Genomic DNA, 21,614 nt, shown 5'->3' on the forward strand with positions numbered 1-21,614 from the left:
TCCTTCTCCTGAGGAGAGACGCTGTCTAAATCGATTGCTTGCACCATGTCGTTGCTCAGTGCCCGTAACATTTTCGTGATGTAACCTAAACTAAACCAACTAACTTGACTTCGCACTACGTTACCCATGATTCCTCACACACATATGTAGACTACACAAGCAACGTATTTTAAAACAACAGCTCTTGGTATCATACAAATGGCAAGTGAAAGCAGAGACGCAGACTCAGGGACTACATCTGATCCACCTTATCGTTTTTTGAAAGATTTTTACACACAGTCTGAGAAAGATGCCGACGGTAAAAATGTAACCTTTGTGTGCAAATTGCGTCTTCCTGCGCTGAAAAAGCAAGTTCGGACGTCAGCCTCATCCACATCTAATTTAAAACGCCATGTGGAGCTGAAGCATCCAGCTAGCCTGAAAGGTTTTCTCCAAGTTATTGAAAGTCAAAAAAGACCAAGAGCCCCTGCAGCCCCAAATGACCCAGACCACATTCTCTGCAGCCTTCAAGGGTATGATTTCCCAGCAACAGGTAGACAAACTCATATTTGACTACATTGTTGGAGATTTACAGCCTCTGAGTAAAGTGGAAAAGCCCTCCTTCATCAGGCTAGTGAATGTTTTGCAACCAGGCAGACGTGTCCCTTCAAGAAGGCAGGTTCAGGGACTGTTAGATACATAATTCAGTGAGGTTATCAGTGACCATAAAGTTGAACTTGCTGATATTGACCATGTTTGCACCACAGCAGATTGTTGGTCAGCTGTAAAAGAGGATTTATGGGCATTACCATTAATTGGCTGGATAAAAATGATGTATCACAGAGAAGGTAAGCAGTCCTTGCATGCCACCGTGTCAGAGGAGCAGGAAAACATGTTGTCAGATGTGTATAAGGAGTTCAAAATTCAGAACAAAATTGTGTGCATCGTGACGGACAACGCCTCAAATTTGTTAAAGCATTCAACTGTTTTGGAGAGAGTGTTGCCATTACTGATGCTGCTGATGAAGCAACTGAAGATGATGCATCAGAAGAATCTTGCCCTGCTAGTGAGAGCTCAGATGAGGATGATGGGATGGAGCCTGCACCTCTATCAGATTTAGAGGATCCTTGCCTTCCACCACACAGAAGGTGCATGGCTCACACCTTAAACCAATCAGCAGCAACGTAAGGCAGGTCTTGACACAGGGGTGCAAACTTGTCACCTTTCGGCGAAATTTGCCGTTTTTAAGCCAAAATAGGTTACAATAACGGTGTTAACGGATAGTACAGTGTCTATTTCTCGGTCCCTTTGGGAAAATCTAAGCGCGAAAACGCCGAAAAATGTACATATAAAAGACACGGTCGTCAGCGGAGTTTAGTTGCTAATAAGTTACAGATGCAGTATCTTAAATAACCATTAAATTGGCAGCTTGCACATTGATGACCCTGAGGGGTTTCTTACTTTCCCCATTATAGTTTTATGAGTTAAATCGCAGAGACTATAACGTCAGCTAGATCACTAGCTATCATTTAATGCAAATTGAACTCTTCTATTTAGCAACCAAACGTTTGCCTACCCTATGTGCTTTTTCACTGCGGTGTCGAACCTATTAAGTCTTGCTGATCTGTCATAAAACCGCAGTGAAAAAGCACATAGGGTAGGCAAACGTAACCTCTGCCTCACTGAAGGGGGCGTGCGAGAGCCTGGAAAGTGGACTTCCAATCCATTGAAGTGATAAATACATAATGGGCGACCAATGCCCGAGCTAAAATGATTGCATCAAAAGACGGGGCAGATGATAACTCAATCAACTACTCACATTCAAGGTCAAATTGCTTCGAAAATGTTTGGAAGCTGTATTTTTTTTATGTCAATTTAAAAACACACAAGCTCTCTTTTTATTGGTGAGCTGATTTTGAGAAATTAAACTAAAATTGCAGCTTAAGTTGTGTTTTCTGGTTGCTCAATAGAAGAGTTCAATATGCATTAAATGATAGCTAGTGATCTAGCTGATGTTATAGTCTCTGCGATTTAACTCATAAAACTATAATGGGAAAAGTTAAAAACGGCGAATTTCGCCGAAAGGTGACAAGTTTGCACCCCTGTGTCAAGACCCGCCTTACGTTGCTTCTGATTGGTTTATATTGCGTGGTGCCTTCCGTGGTTGGTTAGATTTGGGCACAAAAGACTGCCGGATTGGTTATCTCGGTCAGTCAATCAGAGTTACTCGAAGCCACGAGGACCAAAGTTTATTATCATGGAAATAAAAATATAGACTATTGAATGGGTAAATAAGCATGAGAAATGTCAAGTGTAGCGTGTGGTGTGAGTGGTTCAAATTGCGTGACTGTCACACTCAAAGCGTGACGCTTGGCAGCTCTGCATTATAACACGCCTTTCCTTGACGAACACTGGTAACTTTCGCATAGGATCATGGGGGTGTGGGGAAACAGAAAAACAATAATCATAAATGACACGCATTATTTCGTTTTGGTTTCCCTCTTTATTATTTGTTCTGTTTTGTGTTGAAAAAAAGGAAAACAAACACAAATTCCCATTTATTTGGTCATACAGAAAAACGGGAAAACAAAACATTGAGTCGTTATTTTGTTTTCCGTTTGCCAGATTGAATGGAATACTTGAATGATCGGATGATACACGGACCCTCATTGATCATCAAAAGCTGACATTTCGCTATTTGATTTATATCAAATTCTCTTTTGATTTTGTGTGGCAATGTCCCTTAAAAATTACACTATATACTGCAAAAACATCATGCAAAATGCATTTCCTCTACTTTCCCTTGACTTTGCACATGACAAGGCAGTTTGAATGGATCCTCTGTTGGCTTGTCCTTTCAGTGGAAAACACAATGGCTAAAGACATCAAGACTCATCCTTTCCATTTTCCACCTTCCATTACTCATATCCAACAGATCAAGTTATTGCCTCATTTGCACTTATTTTGTGTTTTGAGATGGATGTGTTTGTGAACCTTGCTCATAGATATGGCCTAATTTTACAATATCAGGAATTTATTACATTATCAGGTTCTGCAAAATTGAGGCTAACCTGATAATGTAATAACTTCCAATTAATGTAACATTGTATTACATTATTGGTATGGCGATTGTTACATTATTGGGAAATGCACTTTATCAGGTTTTATTACATCTTTTAGGGACTTATGAGGGATTTTTTTAAATGCGTCCGGCATCTCTATAAGAGGGTATGTCCGTCCGTCCGTCGGTCTGTCGGTCTGTCGGTCTGTCGGTCTGTCGGTCTGTCGGTCTGTCGGTCTGTCGGTCGGTCGGTCTGTCTGAAACGCATTCTTTCAATTGTAATTCCCTCCTGTGTCCACAAGGTGGCAGAGTTGAGTTGACGCATCTTGTTGTCCGCTCGGACTTGTTATTACATTATCAGGGTTATTACGTTATCAGGAAATTATTACATTATCAGGTTCTACAAGGCTTAAGAGCCCCTGAATAAATATTTAAAAAAAAGTAAAAAAGTTCACTGTTATTCATGTTTGGAACCAAATCTAAAGAACTTAAACATGTTCTAACTGAATTGTACTTTTTCTTTTCAGGTGAAGCTCTTCATCTGTCAGAGTTCAGGATTGTGCTGCTGGGGAATAGAAGATATGGGAAGACTTCATCAGGCAACACCATCCTGGGCAGAGAGGAGTTTGATACTGTAGGGAGAACAGCTCAGTGTGTGAAGAGACAGGGACAAGTAGCAGGGAGGCAGGTCACTGTGGTGGAGGCTCCAGGATGGTGGAGGAATTTACCCTTGGATCAAACTCCCAACATGACTAAAAATGAGATTGAGCTCAGTGTGTCTCTGTGTCCTCCTGGACCCCACGCTCTGCTGCTGGTCATAGATGTGGACAATCTATTCACAGAGGCAGAGAAAATATCTGTGCAGGAACATCTGGAGCTTCTCAGTGAGAGAGTGTGGAGTCACACTATAGTGCTATTCACCCGTGGAGACTGGCTGGGAGACACACCCATTGAGCAGCACATAGAGAGTGAAGGAGAGAGTCTGCAGTGGCTGGTAGAGAAATGTGGGAACAGATATCATGTCTTCAACAATCAGATGAGAGAAAATCACATGCAGGTTACACAGCTGATGGAGAAGATAGAAGAGATGGTGGCAGGAAACAGAGGACACCATTATGAGATGGAGAGACTGAGAAGAGACCTGTTGGGGGAAAAGAGATGGAGAGATGAAGAGAGAGTGAAACAGAGGATGATGAAGGTGAAGATAGAGAGAGAGTCTCTGAGATCACTGATGGGTGAGTTAAGAATCTCATATTCAACAACTTCCCTTTTGCTGCTCGTCTCAATGGATTGTACTTTAGCTTTCTTTACACAGTTACAGGCATTTTACACAGCAGATATGAGACAGAGGATTAGTGCATTATTGCTACTGATAAACACATTGACACTATAGACAAGTGTAATTTTCCAAGTCCAGATCCAAATTCATTCAGAATAACTATAACCAGAACTGACTGACTTGTGCGTCTTTATGTCAGGTGATTTTCTTCATCTGTCAGAGTTGAGGATTGTGCTGCTGGGATATAGACTTGGTGGGAAGACTTCATCAGGAAACACCATCCTGGGCAGAGAAGAGTTTGATACTGTATGGAGAACAGCTCAGTGTGTGAAGAGACAGGGACAAGTAGCAGGGAGGCAGGTCACTGTGGTGGAGGCTCCAGGATGGTGGATGAATGTCTCCTTGGATCAAACTCCCAACATGACTAAAGAGGAGATTGGGGTCAGTGTGTCTCTGTGTTTTCCTGGACCCCACGCTCTGCTGCTGGTCATTCGCGTTGACACTCCATTCACAGAGACAGAAAGAAGATCAGTGCAGGAACACCTGGAACTTCTCGGTGAGAGAGTGTGGAGTCACACTATAGTGCTGTTCACCTGTGGAGACTGGCTGGGAGACACACCCATTGAGCAGCACATTGAGAGTGAAGGAGAGAGTCTGCAGGGGCTGGTAGAGAAATGTGGAAACAGATATCATGTCCTCAACAATCAGACAAGAGAAGATCACATGCAGGTCACACAGCTGATGGAGAAGATAGAAGAGATGGTGGCAGAACCTAATATTCATGTTGGTGAGTAACTCAGGCAACCAACCATTATCTCATTAAACTTGTTTGCCAAGACCCCAGTGTGGGGCAACATGATTGGGCTTATTCAGCTCTATATGAAACCAAACCACAAAATTTGTGTTTACATGTATAATTCATGTTTATTCATTTCTTGTGATTATTTGTTTGCCCTGTCAGTGAATGCAGACTCCCTCTCTGACTCCTGGTCTCCCAGTAGATCTGCATTCAGCTCGTTGAGATCACAGACAGGACCAGAGGAGCGACTGGCAACTCATTTAAAGAAAGCAAGCAGCTATGATCTCATTCCGCCTAACAGTAGGTAGACAGTTCAGACAAACCTAATAAGTGGTATATCTGAGGAAAGTAAATTGGTCATTTGTAAACAGAGATTTGTGGGGGTGGGTTATTTCTAGGTCAGTAATCTAGGTTCAGTTCTTTTTTCAATATGTTGCCAGCTATAATTTTTCTAAAATCTCTATCTGTCTGCAATACTGCTCTCGGCCTCTACGCAACTTCGGCGCTCTCACACCTGCCAGGCATATACAGTAGAGGAGAAGAAAGCACACGCGTTCAGACGCAACACTGGGTATCGGTTTTTGGTATCGGCAATTCAAAATGAGTACGAGTACGAGTATTTTAACAAAGTATCGGCCCGATACCCGATACTGGTATCGGTATCGGTGCATCCCTAGTCATTTGATATTTGAGGGGTAGGGTTATTTAATTGACTTATTTGGATGTGGCTGGACAGATTACATGGTATGGTATACAGATATTTGTGTTTGTCAGTTAGTTTTACGTTGTGTTTTTTTTTTACATTTGCGTGCGTTTTGTAGTTATTTAGAGAGCACCTAATAACCTGATCCTGAGACGAACATCAATAATCGACCACGGATCCACAACTGCCAACACTCTGGATATTTAAAGAAGCCTCCCTATCTTTAATCTTTTCTCCCGCTAATCTACTTCTTAATACAATTTTTTACATTTTATCTGTAAACGTTCAAAAAAGTAGTAATACTCATGATAGCACATTCTACTGTTTACATATTTTCACCATCTAGACAGGCTCTATTCATTTGGCAGTATGGGCTCAAATTCTGAAGTTGTATTTTTATTGGTTCTCTTGTTTGAATATGGACTGCCTCTCATCTGCCAATCAAAAAGTAATCTAAAGTAATAACATGTAATGAGTTATATTACTGTGAAGAAGTAACTAAAATACTTGCATTACTTATTCAATTTTTAACAGGGTACTCTGTAACCTATTACATAAAAAACCTTCCCAAACCAGATAATACTTTACACAAACAAAAGAATCACCAAATGTATCTTTTTCAGTCACCTGAGAACACACCCAGACAATTCAGTCAATTGATAATGTGAAAGTAAATATTAGCAGCTATGAATGGTTAGCAAACATATTTAGCTCAGCATCAGCATATCTAACGTTGGATTGCTATTAGCTTCGTAACTAAGGGAGTTTAACTTGATTAGTTTGCCGTTCTCCATTTATTTTGTGAAGATGAGTAAGTGTTTGGCTCCCCCATAATCATATCAGCTTTTTCAAATACAACCTTATTAGTGTTTTAATGTCAGGACACATTTGGGTTGAATGTAGAACTCATGTTTATTAATTATTCAATTATTTCTTCTCCCTGTCAGTGACTGCAGACTCCCTCTCTGACCGCTGGTCTCCCAGTAGATCTGCACACAGCTCCTTCAGATCACACACAGGACCAGAGGAACGACTGGCAACTCATTTAAAGAAAGCAAGCAGCTATGATCTCATTCCACCAAACAGTAAGCAAACAGTTCAGACAAACCTTTTAAGTGGTTCATCCAAGGAAAGTAAACAGGTAATTTGTAAACAGAGATTTGTTGGTTATTTCTAGGTCAGTAATTTACTGGGCATTTATTTGATTTATTCTGATGTGGCTGGACAGATTACATGGTATGCTATACAGATATTTGAGTTTGTCAGATAGTTTAATGTTGTGTCGTGTTTGAACATTTCAAACTGCCGGAAGGAAGTGGACACAACCCATGTCTAGCTATACTATAGGCCCTGATTCTCAATGCATTCATACCATATGTTAGCTTGTGTCAGAGACATGCCCCCCCCCTATTTTGCTCCCACATTCCCAGAGGACACAGGCAACAGATTAGTACAAAGATTAACATAGAGAAGGCAGCACTGAAATCAATTGAAACTCTACTTCAGGACAGTGGTAGGACAGAGGCTCTGGTGGAGGCCGGGGGGGATTGCATCTTCTGGTGCAGCTGAATCATTTCTGACAGCCTCAAGCAACACTAGAACAAAGGCAGCTTACCATAACTACTCCGAAGAGATCACTCAAAATGAAGACATGCTTGACTTTCAAGCTTGGTATGAGAATCGAAAACGACAAAGACCTCAATTTCAATTCTGGCATTTGGTGTTGTCAATGGAACTTGATTCTCCTGCTAATCCGATCATTTAAGGAAGAATTTACAATTTAACGATTCCGATGCCTAATCTATTCCTGCTTATCGATTCCTGCTTAACGATTCCTGCTTATCGATTCTCTTATCAATTCTTATTGGGCAAGGGGTGAAAAAAGAGCAAACGGGTTTATTTACATTAATTTCCTTTTATATATGTTTTAGTGCTGTCAGTTTAATGCGTTACTAACGGCGTTAGCACAAACCCATTTTAACGCGTAAAAAAAATGACCACGAGATTAACGTTGATCTTATTCCACCAAACAGTAAGCAATCAGTTCAGACCTTTTAAGTGCATCCAAGCAAAGTAACTAGGTAACAGAGATTTGTGGGGTGGGTTATTTCTAGGTCAGTTATTTACTAGACATTTATTTGACATTTATTTGACTTATTCTGATGTGGTCGGACGGATTACATCGTATTGCACCTGTGCACTGGTACAACAGCTAAATATGCAAACACTGATCAAGCTGGAGGCCAGGCTAGTATTTCACACACCATCATGTGTTATACCTGCACAGTATCAAGAACAAGTATACAATATAAAACTTTTCAAAACCTTAATTATTAAGTATCATGCGTCACACTCTATGACTGTATTTTGACACTAGATATTGACAAGTATGTGGACCTGCGAATGAAAAACACAGAGCAGAACACAGTGGAGACTCAAGATGTTTACACAGAACTGTATGCAGAACATTGTGTTCTGTTATCCTCTTGCGTTATCTATATTATTGATCTGCACATGTTTACTTATCATTCTTCACTGACATTTGTCCTGTTTCATAGTGAGTGGAGAATCCAGGAGAGACTCTGACCGCTGGTCTTTCACCAGCTCTGCATACAGCTCCTTCAGATCACAGACAGGATTTGACATCAGCTCTCTCCATGGATCAATGAGCTCTATAACTTCTTCCCAAAGCTCTGGAATTCGATCTTTGGGTTCTAGAGCCGGTTCTGGTCGGAGCTCAGATTCCAGTGGATTCAAGTTTCCAAAAAAGAAGGCCCATGGAGACCTTCTTGAGGCACAGGAGGAATTAGACAAAGGCAACAAGAGTTAGAAGAAGAGATCAAAGAAGGAACAATATGATTCTGACGTGCTGTAAACCTGTAAAAGACTAGCTAATTACATTCCTACTTTTCAGTGAGACTCTTGTTCACACAAAATGTAATGTGCTTTGTCTTCTCATATACTAGTTTGAAATAACCATTCCAACATACAGTGCATGTTTTCTCTACATAATAGCTTGTGATTTAATGTGTTGTGGGATACTGTTTGTCCTTACTATAGTGCTGTTCACCCGTGGAGTCTGGGAGACACACCCATTTAGCCCTATATATATTTTTATTTCAACATGAAAGTTGCTCAAACGATAACTACTTAAACGTAAATTGTTTAACACTTTAACTTAAACTTTATCTTACAGTAAATAAAGAAGAAATGTCACTTGTTTACCAGTTCAGTTCTTCTGCCTGACATTCACTTTGTGTCTGGCACACGTCCATGTGTGATGAAGGGAAATGTTTTGTCCCCTCATGAAAACAGAGACACTGTGTTTACCAAACAGAGCACTCCTTACAGGGGATGCCTAATAGCTTTTGTTAAGATGTGTTGTGAGATCATTTTTGTGCAAGTTTGAAAGATATACTTTTTAACTAATTTAAAGTAAGCAAGAAGCTATGATCTTATTCCACAAACAGTAAGCAATCAGTTCAGACCTTTTAAGTGCATCCAAGCAAAGTAACTAGGTTATTTTTAAAACTGAGATTTGTGGGGTGGCTTATTTCTAGGTCAGTTATTTACTAGACATTTACTAAACGCTGAACCTCCTCCACTCTCTCCTCCACCAGAGAGGCCTTTTATTTGACTTATTCTGATGTGGTCGGACGTATTACATCATATTGTACTTTTCCTGTTCCTGAGGTCTTATGACTACAATTTGGTGTATTCATGAATTCCTTCTGATGAGTAACATGATAAACATATTGGCAGGACCATTGGGACCTTTCTAAGGCAGCCACAATGTAACAGACTGGCCTAAACAGTAGCAGGAAAGGCTGCTGATATACATAATTGACACTATGGGATAGAGCATTAGATGAAAACAATAAGGAAGACCATAGGATGCATATAGTGTATTGTGAAACACAAAACTAGTCTGGTCATATGTCAGTGTCTTTCACTGGAATAATAGGACTGTATGTGATTTAGGTTTGTTATAAGAAGGGGCCTTGCCCCACAGAACTTTGGATTTGTTTCTTGACCCTTGTGGTGTTTGTAACTTTCCCCGGTGCCATAAATAAAGCTGCAGTCTCACACCTGTGTTGCCTGAAAGTTTTTACCACAGTGTTCCCTCTATAAGCTAGCTAGCGGAACGGAGTCGAATATCGGCACACGTCGAATATCGGCACCATACCTCGTTGTCATGTTTACATTCACTGTCGTGATCAACTTCGGACACCAATGGAGAGAAACGTAATCTCCCACAAAAATATGGCATTTAAGGTTTACTTGTGGAAAAAATTAACTCTGTAGACCTAATTTAAGCTTGCGAAATAGTGTTTTTTTATAGTGCACTTTTGCGTGTACCTAATAGTGTGGAATACTCAGTGGCGCGACGAATATTTCGTTTGGTCTTTAAGTTGTACCGTCGGATTAGTTCTCTCCAAGATGAAGTTTAACTGTGATTTTAAACTGTCATATCAAATGCTAAAACAGATACCATGACGTAATGTAAGTACGGATGCTCACAGAGATCAAATCCGATTACTCTGGTCGTTTAGACCCATGTCAATATGAAAGGCACTAGTTGAGAAATTGGACGGAAGAAGTTCGCCTTCCGTAGTGGCGTACAGTTTACCTAAAACAAAGTTGAATTAGATAAAATGTTTGTATTTCCACTAACAATATTACAATTAAAATACCCTTATATTGATGTCTTAATTTTTAATACATAACATACATAATCACGCCATGTTTGTTTTGTGCAGGTTTAAGTGAATAGACTGCACCTACAACTGAATCAGGTCAAAGCAAGCCCACAAAATACCCTAATTAAACTAAAATAACACTATTGAGATTAACGTTTTCTTGACAAAACATATTGTGACTAAGGCATTTGTACAGAAATTAAACCAGGATACGTCAAAGCAATAGGAAAAGCATTTTATTATCACGAATTCAACGCGGTAAGTGGAGCAAAGTGGGAGTGACGATATTCGACTCATTTAAAAACGTACTCGAAAACGTGTCACCGTAAACATTAACAGAAATATTTTGAAATACGGTTTCTTACGGTGTTAAACGAGTCGTACAAGTTGAAAAGGACAAACATCTCTCTCGAAAACCGTTGGTTTGGGTAAGTTTACACCTAACGTTAATCTATAAATAGACATAGTATAGCGATTTCTTAACCAAGCGGCCGATATCCGGAATAGTTACGCTAGCTTGGTAGTTATAGTCATTTGTCCAGCTATGGATTTTCATACAACACAATGTCTCCTTGATACAATATGTTTTTAACTGATGTCATGCTATCATCCTGAATCATTCACAAACATGGACGCAATTATGAATGCTGTCCATGAAGAATAATGGCTCTGACCGCCACCCATAAATTAACTCTAAGGGTGTGTGTAGTAAGTTCTCGTCCTCGACTACAATGGCCCTTTTACAACTTGAGGAGCAGAAGTCACCTTCGGATTGGTGCATTAACATAGTTCTTGATTTGAGATAATGTAGTTGAAAATGATTTGTTTTTGAAGTTATGATTATTCATTCCTGTATTACATTAAAACTTCATCAGCTTGTGGTGCTACTGAGAATAGCTACCACTAGAACCTGTGCAAAATTAACAGGTGGCATTGGAATTATAGATTGTTGTACTCTGGCCATTTCATTCATCCAGGTTGTTTGTATCTTGTTGAAATCATTAGACTTTGAAGATGGCCTTGTGAGTCCTGAGAATAGTAACCCTCTTGTTCATGTTGTTTAACCAGATTTGATTATCCAAATCATAGTGTGATGTGTTGTAAGGATATTTTATGTATAGTTTGTACTTTTTTGACCTTGAAGATGGCCCAATAGCCTGTAACCTACTACCCTTGTAGGCTGCATAATGTTTTTATAAATATAATTTAAAATATGAAATGGCCATTATTAATACTTTCCAGTCCTGATCCACCCTATTCAATGCTGTTCTTGATGCATTGTTTATTTTCATAGCGCCCTCAATCTAACTAATCCAGACCAGTGTAGGTGACTTTTTCCTGGCCTAATCCAAGAGGTTAGGTGGTGTAGACATGCAGGAAGTCTGTTTTAGATTACATGGTACCACTTTACAATAAGCCCCCCCCCCCACCTTTTTAAAGGGTTATAAATGGTTTATAATACGGTTATTAATATGTTGTAAACACTTTGTAGGCCATTAATAAGCCATTATAAAGGTATAACACAGTTGTTATACATCTATGCAGGCTCACTATTTTGCAAGGTCCCCATGAGTTTTTCGTTGTCTGGAGTATTGTTGGGAAGTCAACTTTTATCAGTCCTTGTGTGTGTGTGTGTGTGTGTGTGTGTGTGTGTGTGTGTGTGTGTGTGTGTGTGTGTGTGTGTTTCCATGGCCATGGCCTACTGGTTAGGGTTTCAGGTTAGAAACAGGTTGGTGCCAGAGTTGCTGTGGTGATGTGGGTGTGGTTTGTAATCCTGATGTGTCAGGTGACTCTGGAGGGGCTTTCTGATTAGCTCAGTACTCTGTGTCACTTCTCTTGATGGGTCAAATGCAGAGGTGGAATTCAGAGTGTGTGTGTCTACACCACCTCTGCCATAGAGTCACTTTCACTTTTGTCACTTTCACATATGCAGGTATGATTAATTGCCCGGAGTAATGTTGAGAACTTGTGTCTAAACAGCCCACTTGTGTGTGTGTCCTAACCCTAAATCTAACCCTTACCCTAACCCTATCCTGCATTGCACAGCTCTCTTATCAAGCCTTCCTCCCCCTCCCCATCCAAAGTCCATCTGTTTTCTTTATTTTAAAACCTTGTGGTTATTTACACAATCTATGGTTGCCTGGTAACCCTGTACCATTTAGAACTGTGATGGTGGCAGGATGTGCAGGTCTAAAGGGACTTCATCTGAGCCCAGTAAATGTGCCCACTTCATGCTGTTGAGTCCCATGGCACAGGTGTCAGTGTGGAGGGAGGTGCTGTTGAGTCCCATGGCACAAGTGTCAGTGTGGGGGGAGGTGCTGTTGAGTACCATGGCACAGGTGTCAGTGTGGAGGGAGGTGTTGTTGAGTCCCATGGCACAGGTGTCAGTGTGGAGGGAGGTGCTGTTGAGTCCCATGGCACAGGTGTCAGTGTGGAGGGAGGTGCTGTTGAGTCCCATGGCACAGGTGTCAGTGTGGAGGAGGTGCCATGGCACAGGTGTCAGTGTGGGGGGAGTTGCTGTTGAGTCCCATGGCACAGGTGTCAGTGTGGAGGGAGGTGCTGTTGAGTCCCATGGCACAGGTGTCAGTGTGAAGGGAGGTGCTGTTTAGTCCCATGGCACAGGTGTCAGTGTGGAGGAGGTGCTGTTGAGTCCCATGGCACAGGTGTCAGTGTGGAGGAGGTGCCATGGCACAGGTGTCAGTGTGGAGGGAGGTGCTGTTGAGTCCCATGGCACAGGTGTCAGTGTGGAGGGAGGTGCTGAAAGGCCTCTCTGGTGGAGGAGAGAGTGGAGGAGGTTTGGCAGCAGGAGTCCCACACAGGTGAGTGCTGAGCCAATCAGACAGGCCCTCCACAGTCACCTGACACATCAGGATAACAAGCCTCACCCACATCAACACAGCAAATCTGGTGAATCAGTGAATACTGCAACACAAATGTCTGATTAAATCTTTCCCATCTGCGTGGTTGTGGAAGTACCCTGCTGATGGAAATTCACTGTATACACATACACTAATGAAACAGGACCTTCACAAGCCCCAGTGGTTACAGAAGCTCATCATTCTGTTTATTTTGATAACATATATTCCATGGGGGCTAACCAATCAGAGGAGAGGACACATCGCTGTCCTCTTAACAAGTGAGACCTGTTTCTTTGTTGCCTCTATTTTCTACAGACGCCACCACATCAGGTAAAGAAACTACGTTTCATAAAATAAATACATAAGATTTTACAAAGATCAAAAATGTCTTAATTGTCATGTGGCAGCGACTATAATAGAGGGACAGTTTTATGGTATTATAGTGTTAATACAGCTCCAGTATCCCACAGACAGACAGACAGCAGAGAGCGGTTATCCACACTGACTGACTGACTGACTGGATCCAGAGGACATGGCAGCTCTTACACTCAGTCCCAGTGAGTTACACTTTTTTATTTTTTATTATTTTTTTTTTATTTTGGTCATCTGGATATTGAAAAGAGTACAATCAAACATGACACATTTAGAATATTTTCAATACTTTGATAAACACACGTTCCTTACACATTTCTAAGCCAAATACATAATTTTGAACCTGAAAATATTTGTCAATTCTTTGCTGACCAAAGGGAGTTACACTTTCACTCGTTTCATCTCAGTAACATTTAAGCAAAAGGGTCTTCAGTCATATTATTGTGTGAGCTTTAAATTATTTTATACTTTTTTTCTTCAATCCTTCACTCATGATCTCACAGAGTTGAGGATTGTGCTGCTGGGATACAGAAGAGCTGGTAGGAGTTCATCAGGAAACACCATCTTGGGCAGAGAGGAGTTTGATACTGTAGGGAGAACAGCTCAGTGTGTGAAGAGACAAGGACAAGTAGCAGGGAGGCAGGTCACTGTGGTGGAGGCTCCAGGATGGTGGAGGAATTATCAGTTAGAGGAGACTACAGAACTGACTAAAAATGAGATTGAGCTCAGTGTGTCTCTGTGTCCTCCTGGACCGCACGCTGTTCTGCTGGTCATCCGTGTAGACACTCCATTCACAGAGACAGAGAAAAGATCAGTGCAGAAACACCTGGAGCTTCTCCGTGAGAGAGTGTGGAGTCACACTATTGTGATGTTCACCTTTGGAGACTGGCTGGAAGACACACCCATTGAGCAGCACATTGAGAGTGAAGGAGAAAGTCTGCACTGGCTGGTAGAGAAATGTGGGAACCGATATCATGTCCTCAACAATCAGAAGAGAGAAGATCACATGCAGGTTACACAGCTGATGGAGAAGATAGAAGAGATGGTGGCAGGAAACAGAGGACACCATTATCAGATGGAGACACAGAGAAGAGAAATAATGGAGGAGAAGAGGAGGAGAGATGAAGAGAGAGTGAAAGAGAGGATGATGAGCGTGAAGATAGAGAGAGAGTCTCTCAGATCACTGATGGGTGAGTTAAGAATCTCATATTCAACAACTTCCCTTTTGTTGCTCTTCTCCAATGGATTGTACATTCGCTTTCTTTACACAGTTACAGACATTTACACAGCAGATAGGAGACACATTATCAGAACTGCTATTGCTTCTAATAAACGCATTGACAAAATCTACAAGTGTTATGTTTCATACATGTCCATTAATACACAATGTGCATTAAGTATGCATTTGTCTTATGTTACGTCTATAGCTGACTATGATAAAAAGTTATTCAGAAGAACTATAACCTGCACTGACTGACTTGTGCTTCTTCATGTCAGGTGATTCTCTTCATCTGTCAGAGTTGAGGATTGTGCTGCTGGGATACACCAGAGCTGGGAAGAGTACAACAGGAGACACTATCCTGGGCAGAGAGGAGTTTGATCCTGTTGGGAGAACAGCTCAGTGTGTGAAGAGACAGGGACAAGTAGCAGGGAGGCAGGTCACTGTGGTGGAGGCTCCAGGATGGTGGAGGAATTATCAGTTAGAGGAAACTCCTGAACTGACTAAAAATGAGATTGAGCTCAGTGTGTCTCTGTGTCTTCCTGGACCGCACGCTCTCCTGCTGGTCATCCGTGTAGACACTCCATTCACAAAGACAGAGAAAAGATCAGTGCAGAAACACCTGGTGCTTCTGAGTGAGAGAGTGTGGAGACACACTATCGTGCTATTCACCCGTGGAGACTGGCTGGAAGACACACCCATTGAGCAGCACATTGAGAGTGAAGGAGAGAGTCTGCACTGGCTGGTAGAGAAATGTGGGAACAGATATCATGTCCTCAACAATCAGAAGAGAGAAGATCACATGCAGGTTATACAGCTGATGGAGAAGATAGAAGAGATGGTGGCAGGAAACAGAGGACGCTATTATGAGTTAGAGAGACAGATAATAGAAATATTGGAGGAGAGGCGGAGGAGAGATGAAGAGAGAGGGAAAGAGAGGATGATGAAGGTGAAGAGAGAGAGAGAGTCTCTCAGATCACTGATGGGTGAGTTAAGACACTTAAACCTGTTGGCGCAGAGGGGTATTTTAGCCTATTTTTTAATTTTAAGTTTAATTTAAACTTGAATATCTATGGTTGTACACGTTCCATAATAACCATCCGTGGCTAACATTAAAGAAGACCCTTGGGCATTCAACTATCCTAGCACACTGTTATTTATATTGCCTGATTCAACAGCATCTTTACAGTGTGTCTAGAAATATTAAAGCAAATAGACAAAAACTTCACAAGTGTTACACATTTAGGGTTAGGGTTATCTCTAGGGTTCTCAAAAGGGTTTCATATGGTGTGATTTCGACGTTTCCAAGTGTCGCATAACCTCCCCAAAATCAACAAATACAAAGCCAAATACCGCTGTATGTCGCTGTATATCAAGCATTCATACTTTGTTCTTGCCCTCTGTACTACAGCATTCCACAGCATCCACAGCTATTCCAAGCCTTGTGTAAGCGCATGGAGAGTGCATGACTGGCCGTGCCAAATCATTATTTGGATGTCTGGTTTACGCTTAAGCCAATCACACCTCAAAATGACTCAAAGACAGGCAAAGGGCGTATTATTTTAAACCTGAGAATGAGTAAAATAGGTTTCAATAAGTTGATAGTGCCTGGATTGGAGTAACAACCATTTCTGTAAGAGGTTATCTGTTACCCGTATGGGGGCGCTAGACATGAACACGACCGTAAAACAAGAAATACAATGTACATTGGTGAATAATAAGTACACAGTTTTGTAGAAGAGATATATGGCTTTGATTAATTTAGGTATGTTTTAGGAAAAAAAATATTTGTCATGGCCGCATGGAGATCATATGATAGGGTTAAATGGAGTTCATAAATAAACCACACTAATATCCTCAGTTAAACTATTCAGTGTTGTCATTTAATTGTTTGGATAAAAAAATATATTATAATTAAATGAATGACACGAAGATGGCAGGGTGATCAGAATCAGAATCAGATTTTATTTGCCAAGTAAGTTAGAACAAACAAGGAATTTGACCTGGTGAACTGACTCTCAATGTGCTTACACATACATTACACATAATATACATTACAACACAATACAAAACAAACACAATGCAATACAAAAACAAACAGTGCAATGGTCTATGAAAGTTTAAGAAAGTATATACAGGAGCTGTGAATTGTTACAATAGTGCAAAGAAGAAAGTGGAGAGTGCAAGAAGTGCAGGGATAAATATATATGCTACATGGATAAATATGTATGTTACTTTGAGTTGTTCAATAGTGAGACGGCGAGGGGGAAGAAACTGTTTTTGTGTCTGGAGGTTTTTGTGAACAGAGATCTGTAACTCCTACCAGAGGGGAGGCGTTTGAAAAGTTTGTTTCCGGGGTGTGAGGAGTCTGCAGTGAATTTTCCTGCCCGTTTCCTGACTGGCGGTGTACAGTCTTTGGACGGTGGGCAGGTTGGCACCGATGATCTTTTCAGCAGACCTGACTGTCCGTTGGAGTCTGTTCCTGTCCAATTTGGTGGCTGAACCAAACCAGACAGATACTGAAGTGCGCAGAACAGACTCTATGACTGCAGTGTAGAACTGGATCAGCAGATCCTGAGGCAGGTTGAACTTCCTAAGCTGGCACAGGAAGAACATCCTCTGCTGGGTCTTTTTGATGATGGTGTTGATGTTGGGTTCCCACTTCAGGTTCCTGGAGATAGTGGATCCCAGAAACTTGAAGGATTCTACAGCCAACACAGTACTGTTGAGTATGGTGAGGGGGGGCAGTGCTGAGGGGCTCCTCATGAAGTCCACTGTCATCTCCACGGTTTTAAGCGTGTTTAGCTCTAGGTTGTTGCGACCGCACCACAGGGCCAGCTGTTCAACCTCCCGCCTGTATGCAGACTCATCATCATCACGGATGAGGCCGATGACTGATGTGTCGTCTGCAAATTTAAGGAGTTTAACAGATGGGTCACCTGAGGTGCAGTCGTTGGTGTAGAGTGAGAAGAGCAGTGGGGAGAGCACACATCCCGAGGTGCACCAGTGCTGACTGACTGGGTCCTGGATGTTGTTTCACCCAGCTTCACCTGCTGCTTCCTGTCTATCAGGAAGTTGGAGATCCACTGACAGGTGGAGGCGGGCACATTGAGCTGGGTGAGTTTGGTGAGGAGGACTTCAGGGATAATGGTGTTGAACGCCGAACTGAAGTCGACAAACAGCATCCTTGTATAGGTCCCTGGGGAGTCGAGGTGTTGTAGGATGTGATGCAGCCCCATGTTGACTGCATCATCCACTGATCTGTTTGCCCGGTAGGCAAACTGCAGAGGGACCAGCAGGGGGACTGTGATGGCCTTCAGATGGGTCAACACCAGTCTTTTAAAGGACTTCATGACCAGAGACGTCAGGGCGACAGGTCTGTAGTCATTCAGTCCAGTGATGGAGGGTTTCTTGGGGACTGGGATGATGGTGTAGCGTTTGAAGCAGGAGGGGACTTCACACAGCTCCAGAGATCTGTTGAAGATCCGTGTGAAAATGGGGGCCAGCTGATCAGCACAGACTTTCAGATAGGAGGGTGACACACCGTCTGGGCCTGCGGCCTTCCTTGTCTTTTGTCTTTGAAATAGCTGTGTAACGGTGCAGCTGCCTGTTACCGCTACGGTAATACATTCCGTTGCAAAAACGCACACCGTAACCAGCTCGGGGTACAGACACACGGTGTATTGGTACACACAACACAACCATCATACTTCACCACGATCAGTTCCGCATATTGGACATACAACCACTAAACATACCAAGACTGAAAACGTGTGGCTTGTGGACTTCCAGGCGCAACACAGAGGAACAACCCGATCAGAAAGTCGGGAGGGACCTTTGAACTGTTGGTTCATCCGCGTCAGACGTGCCAAGGCCAAGTTGGTGGGATGAGAGGGGTGTGAAATTGCTGGTGACTGAATTGGAGTGCGACTTCCGACCCCTCAGACAATCTATGTGAATTGTTAAGATTGGAGCGCTACAACCTGCTACGTAACTCCGGTTTAGTGAGAGTTAAGTGAGAGTTGACTTATCTTGTTGCAGCTGAATTGTTTAGGGAATTGTTTAGTTTGGAGTGCTACTAGAAGTAGAGTTAACTCACGATTTTGGAGAGTTACTTTGCATGCTAGAGCTGAATTGTTTAGGGACCTTCGTTTGCTTAGAATTATTGTTTGGAGTTTTTGTTTCTTTTATTTTCTCCATTCTGGCGTGTTTGCAACTGGACATTAAACCTGTGCCATTGACCAAAGAATCATCTGAGACACTGCCTCCATTTCTTGGTCCCGGCCATCCTACAAGCTGGCACACATCCTCTTCACAAACCGTCAGTGCAGGGGAGGAGTCAGGGGGAGGGGGGAGGTGATAACAGGGGGTGCCGATGATTGTGTAAAGTCTGGGTTGGAGCGGATGAGCGGTGTGAATGTGGGGTGATCAAATCTGCAGTAAAACACATTCAGATCGTCAGCCAGTTGAGGATTTTCAATAAAGCGGGGGGAGGTTTTCCTATAGTTGGTGATGTCCTGCAGCCCTCTCAACACTGACGCAGGGTCGTTAGCTGAGCTTTTCAGAGTAGCTTCTCTTTGCCACTCTGATCTCCTTAGTCAGTGAGTTTCTGGCCTGGTTGTATAGGATCCTGTCCCCACTCTTGAAGGCCTCCTCTTTGGCTTGACGAAGCTGCTTGAGCTTTGCTGTGAACCATGGTTTGGTGTTATTAAAGATGCGGTACGTTTTGGTGGGTACACACATGCCTTCGCAAAAACTGATGTATGACGTTACAGTGTCTGTGAGTTCGTCCAGAGATGTGGAAGCAGCCTCAAAACACCCCAATCAGTGCAGTCAAAGCAGGCCTGTAGTTCCAGCTTTGACTCGTTGGTCCATTTCCTCACAGTTTTAACCACAGGCTTTGCAGATTTTAGTTTTTGCCTGTAGTTTGGGAGGAGATCAACCAGAGAGTGATCGGAAAGTCCCAAGGCTGCACGTGAAACAGAGCGGTATGCATTCTTAAGTGTTGTGTAGCAATGGTCCAGTGTGTTTTTGTCCCTGGTGGGACACTTAATGTGCTGCCTGTATTTTGGAAGTTTGCGGCTGAGATTAGCTTGGTTGAAATCTCTGAGGATAATTAAAATAGAGTCCAGGTATTTTCGCTCCGTGCTGGTTATCTGGTCAGCCAGTTGCCGTAGTGCATCGCTGACGCAGGCTTGAGGTGGAATGTTCACACCGACCAGAATAAAGGAGGAAAACTCCCGCGGTGAATAAAAAGGTTTGCAGTTAATGGAAAAAGATTCCAGGTGAGGAGTGCATATTTTCCACAGCACTGTGGCATCTGTGCACCAACGGTCATTTATATAAAAACAGATTCCACCTCCCCTTGCTTTCCCCGTTAATTCCACGCGGTGGAGTTGGAAGCCCGGCAGATGAAGGATGTTGTCAGGGATGGATTCACCAAGCCAGGTTTCAGTGAAACACAGGGCAGTAGATCCTGATAAGTCCCTGTTTATCTTGTTTAGGAGTAGTAGTTCGTCCATTCTAGATGTAACGACGGGAGCGGAGTTCGGAACCCCCGCTCTCGCAGTCTAACAAGCGCACCAGCGCGCTTCCCACGTCTGCGTCTCCTCCAAGCGCCACAACGAGCTGCTGCTCCTCCGACCAAAATCTCCCAAAAAAGTTTCTGGGTCTGTAAAATCAGGTGAAGGAGTTTGAGAAGTTGAATGTCTAACATTGGTAGAGTTTAATGAACCAGCCAGTACAGGGTTAACAGGGGAACAACACAGGCAAAAAACATAAAAGCAAATCAGGATGCAAAGGCACAGTAGATGGGAACGCCCAAAACGGGAACGCCCAAAAGATCGACAGGGGGAAACTAGGTATACATATACGTAGCTGCAAGCAGTAATGGGGTGGCGAGGCAGGTCAGATGACCCAGAAGAAACTTTCAACTTTCGATGGGACACTCACACCACATTTACACGGTTGCGTTGGAATGCGTTGATGTAGTCTGACAGACCATGCACACGTACACGTTAGAATGCGTTGATCCAACGGATGGTGGAGTAGGAGCGCGTGGGGTTCTGTTGATACCGGAGACGTTATAGTGAGATTGATAGGTCAACAAATCACTTGTCATCAAGTCACTAGCAAGCTGTTTAACTTGTGATAGATAGGGGGCTAAGATACCTCACAAATCCTATCAGACGTTTTTTTTTCAGTAACAATAAAGGGTACAGTACAGTAAATTGTAGAGTGTTTATTTCTCGGTAACTTTAAAAAAAATCAAACCAAAAAAAAGTAAAACAAGCAACTTTTACAACTTTTAGGTACCAATACGACCATCTATGGAGTTTGGTCCGCCATCTTTTTTTTTTAGCTTGCCGCTCTGTAGATGTTAGCATATTCGACTGGCAAGCGCCCGTGCTGTCAGTTATGCATGAAAGGCAACTTGATTGGCTGACACATGCGTTGCCTCTCAAAAGTTGAACATTTTTCAACTCTTGCTGCAAGCAATGCATGAAACGCAACCCAACAGAACCCAACGGAGCCACAATTCAGTTAATTCAAAGGGAGTGGGGATGCATCAACCCTGCCGGATCAAAGCATTCCGACGGTGTGAGAGCTCTGTTACATGCCTTGATGTTTTTCTATATTTCCCC

General features: G+C 42.4%; 2 protein-coding genes across 2 annotated transcripts; both read left to right on the plus strand.

Annotated features, from left to right (window-relative positions):
* Window positions 1-478: 478 nt before the first annotated feature.
* On the plus strand, window positions 479-4,494 carry LOC308365574 (GTPase IMAP family member 9-like; the record flags this gene model as incomplete). Its single annotated transcript, XM_080839043.1, has 3 exons — window positions 479-581; window positions 3,568-4,130; window positions 4,474-4,494. The coding sequence occupies 3 exons, from the start codon at window positions 479-481 to the stop codon at window positions 4,492-4,494; spliced, it is 687 nt and encodes a 228-aa protein (XP_080695169.1).
* Window positions 4,495-4,511: 17 nt separating this feature from the next.
* Window positions 4,512-18,509, plus strand: LOC308365575 (GTPase IMAP family member 8-like; the record flags this gene model as incomplete). The annotated part of the gene is made up of 7 exons (XM_080839044.1): window positions 4,512-5,106; window positions 8,199-8,277; window positions 8,540-8,646; window positions 14,255-14,842; window positions 15,249-15,840; window positions 17,638-17,699; window positions 18,247-18,509. The coding sequence occupies 7 exons, from the start codon at window positions 4,512-4,514 to the stop codon at window positions 18,507-18,509; spliced, it is 2,286 nt and encodes a 761-aa protein (XP_080695170.1).
* Between the last annotated feature and the right edge of the window lie 3,105 nt (window positions 18,510-21,614).

Source organism: Sprattus sprattus (genome assembly GCF_963457725.1).
Source record: "Sprattus sprattus genome assembly, chromosome: 5".
Lineage (NCBI taxonomy): Eukaryota > Metazoa > Chordata > Actinopteri > Clupeiformes > Clupeidae > Sprattus > Sprattus sprattus.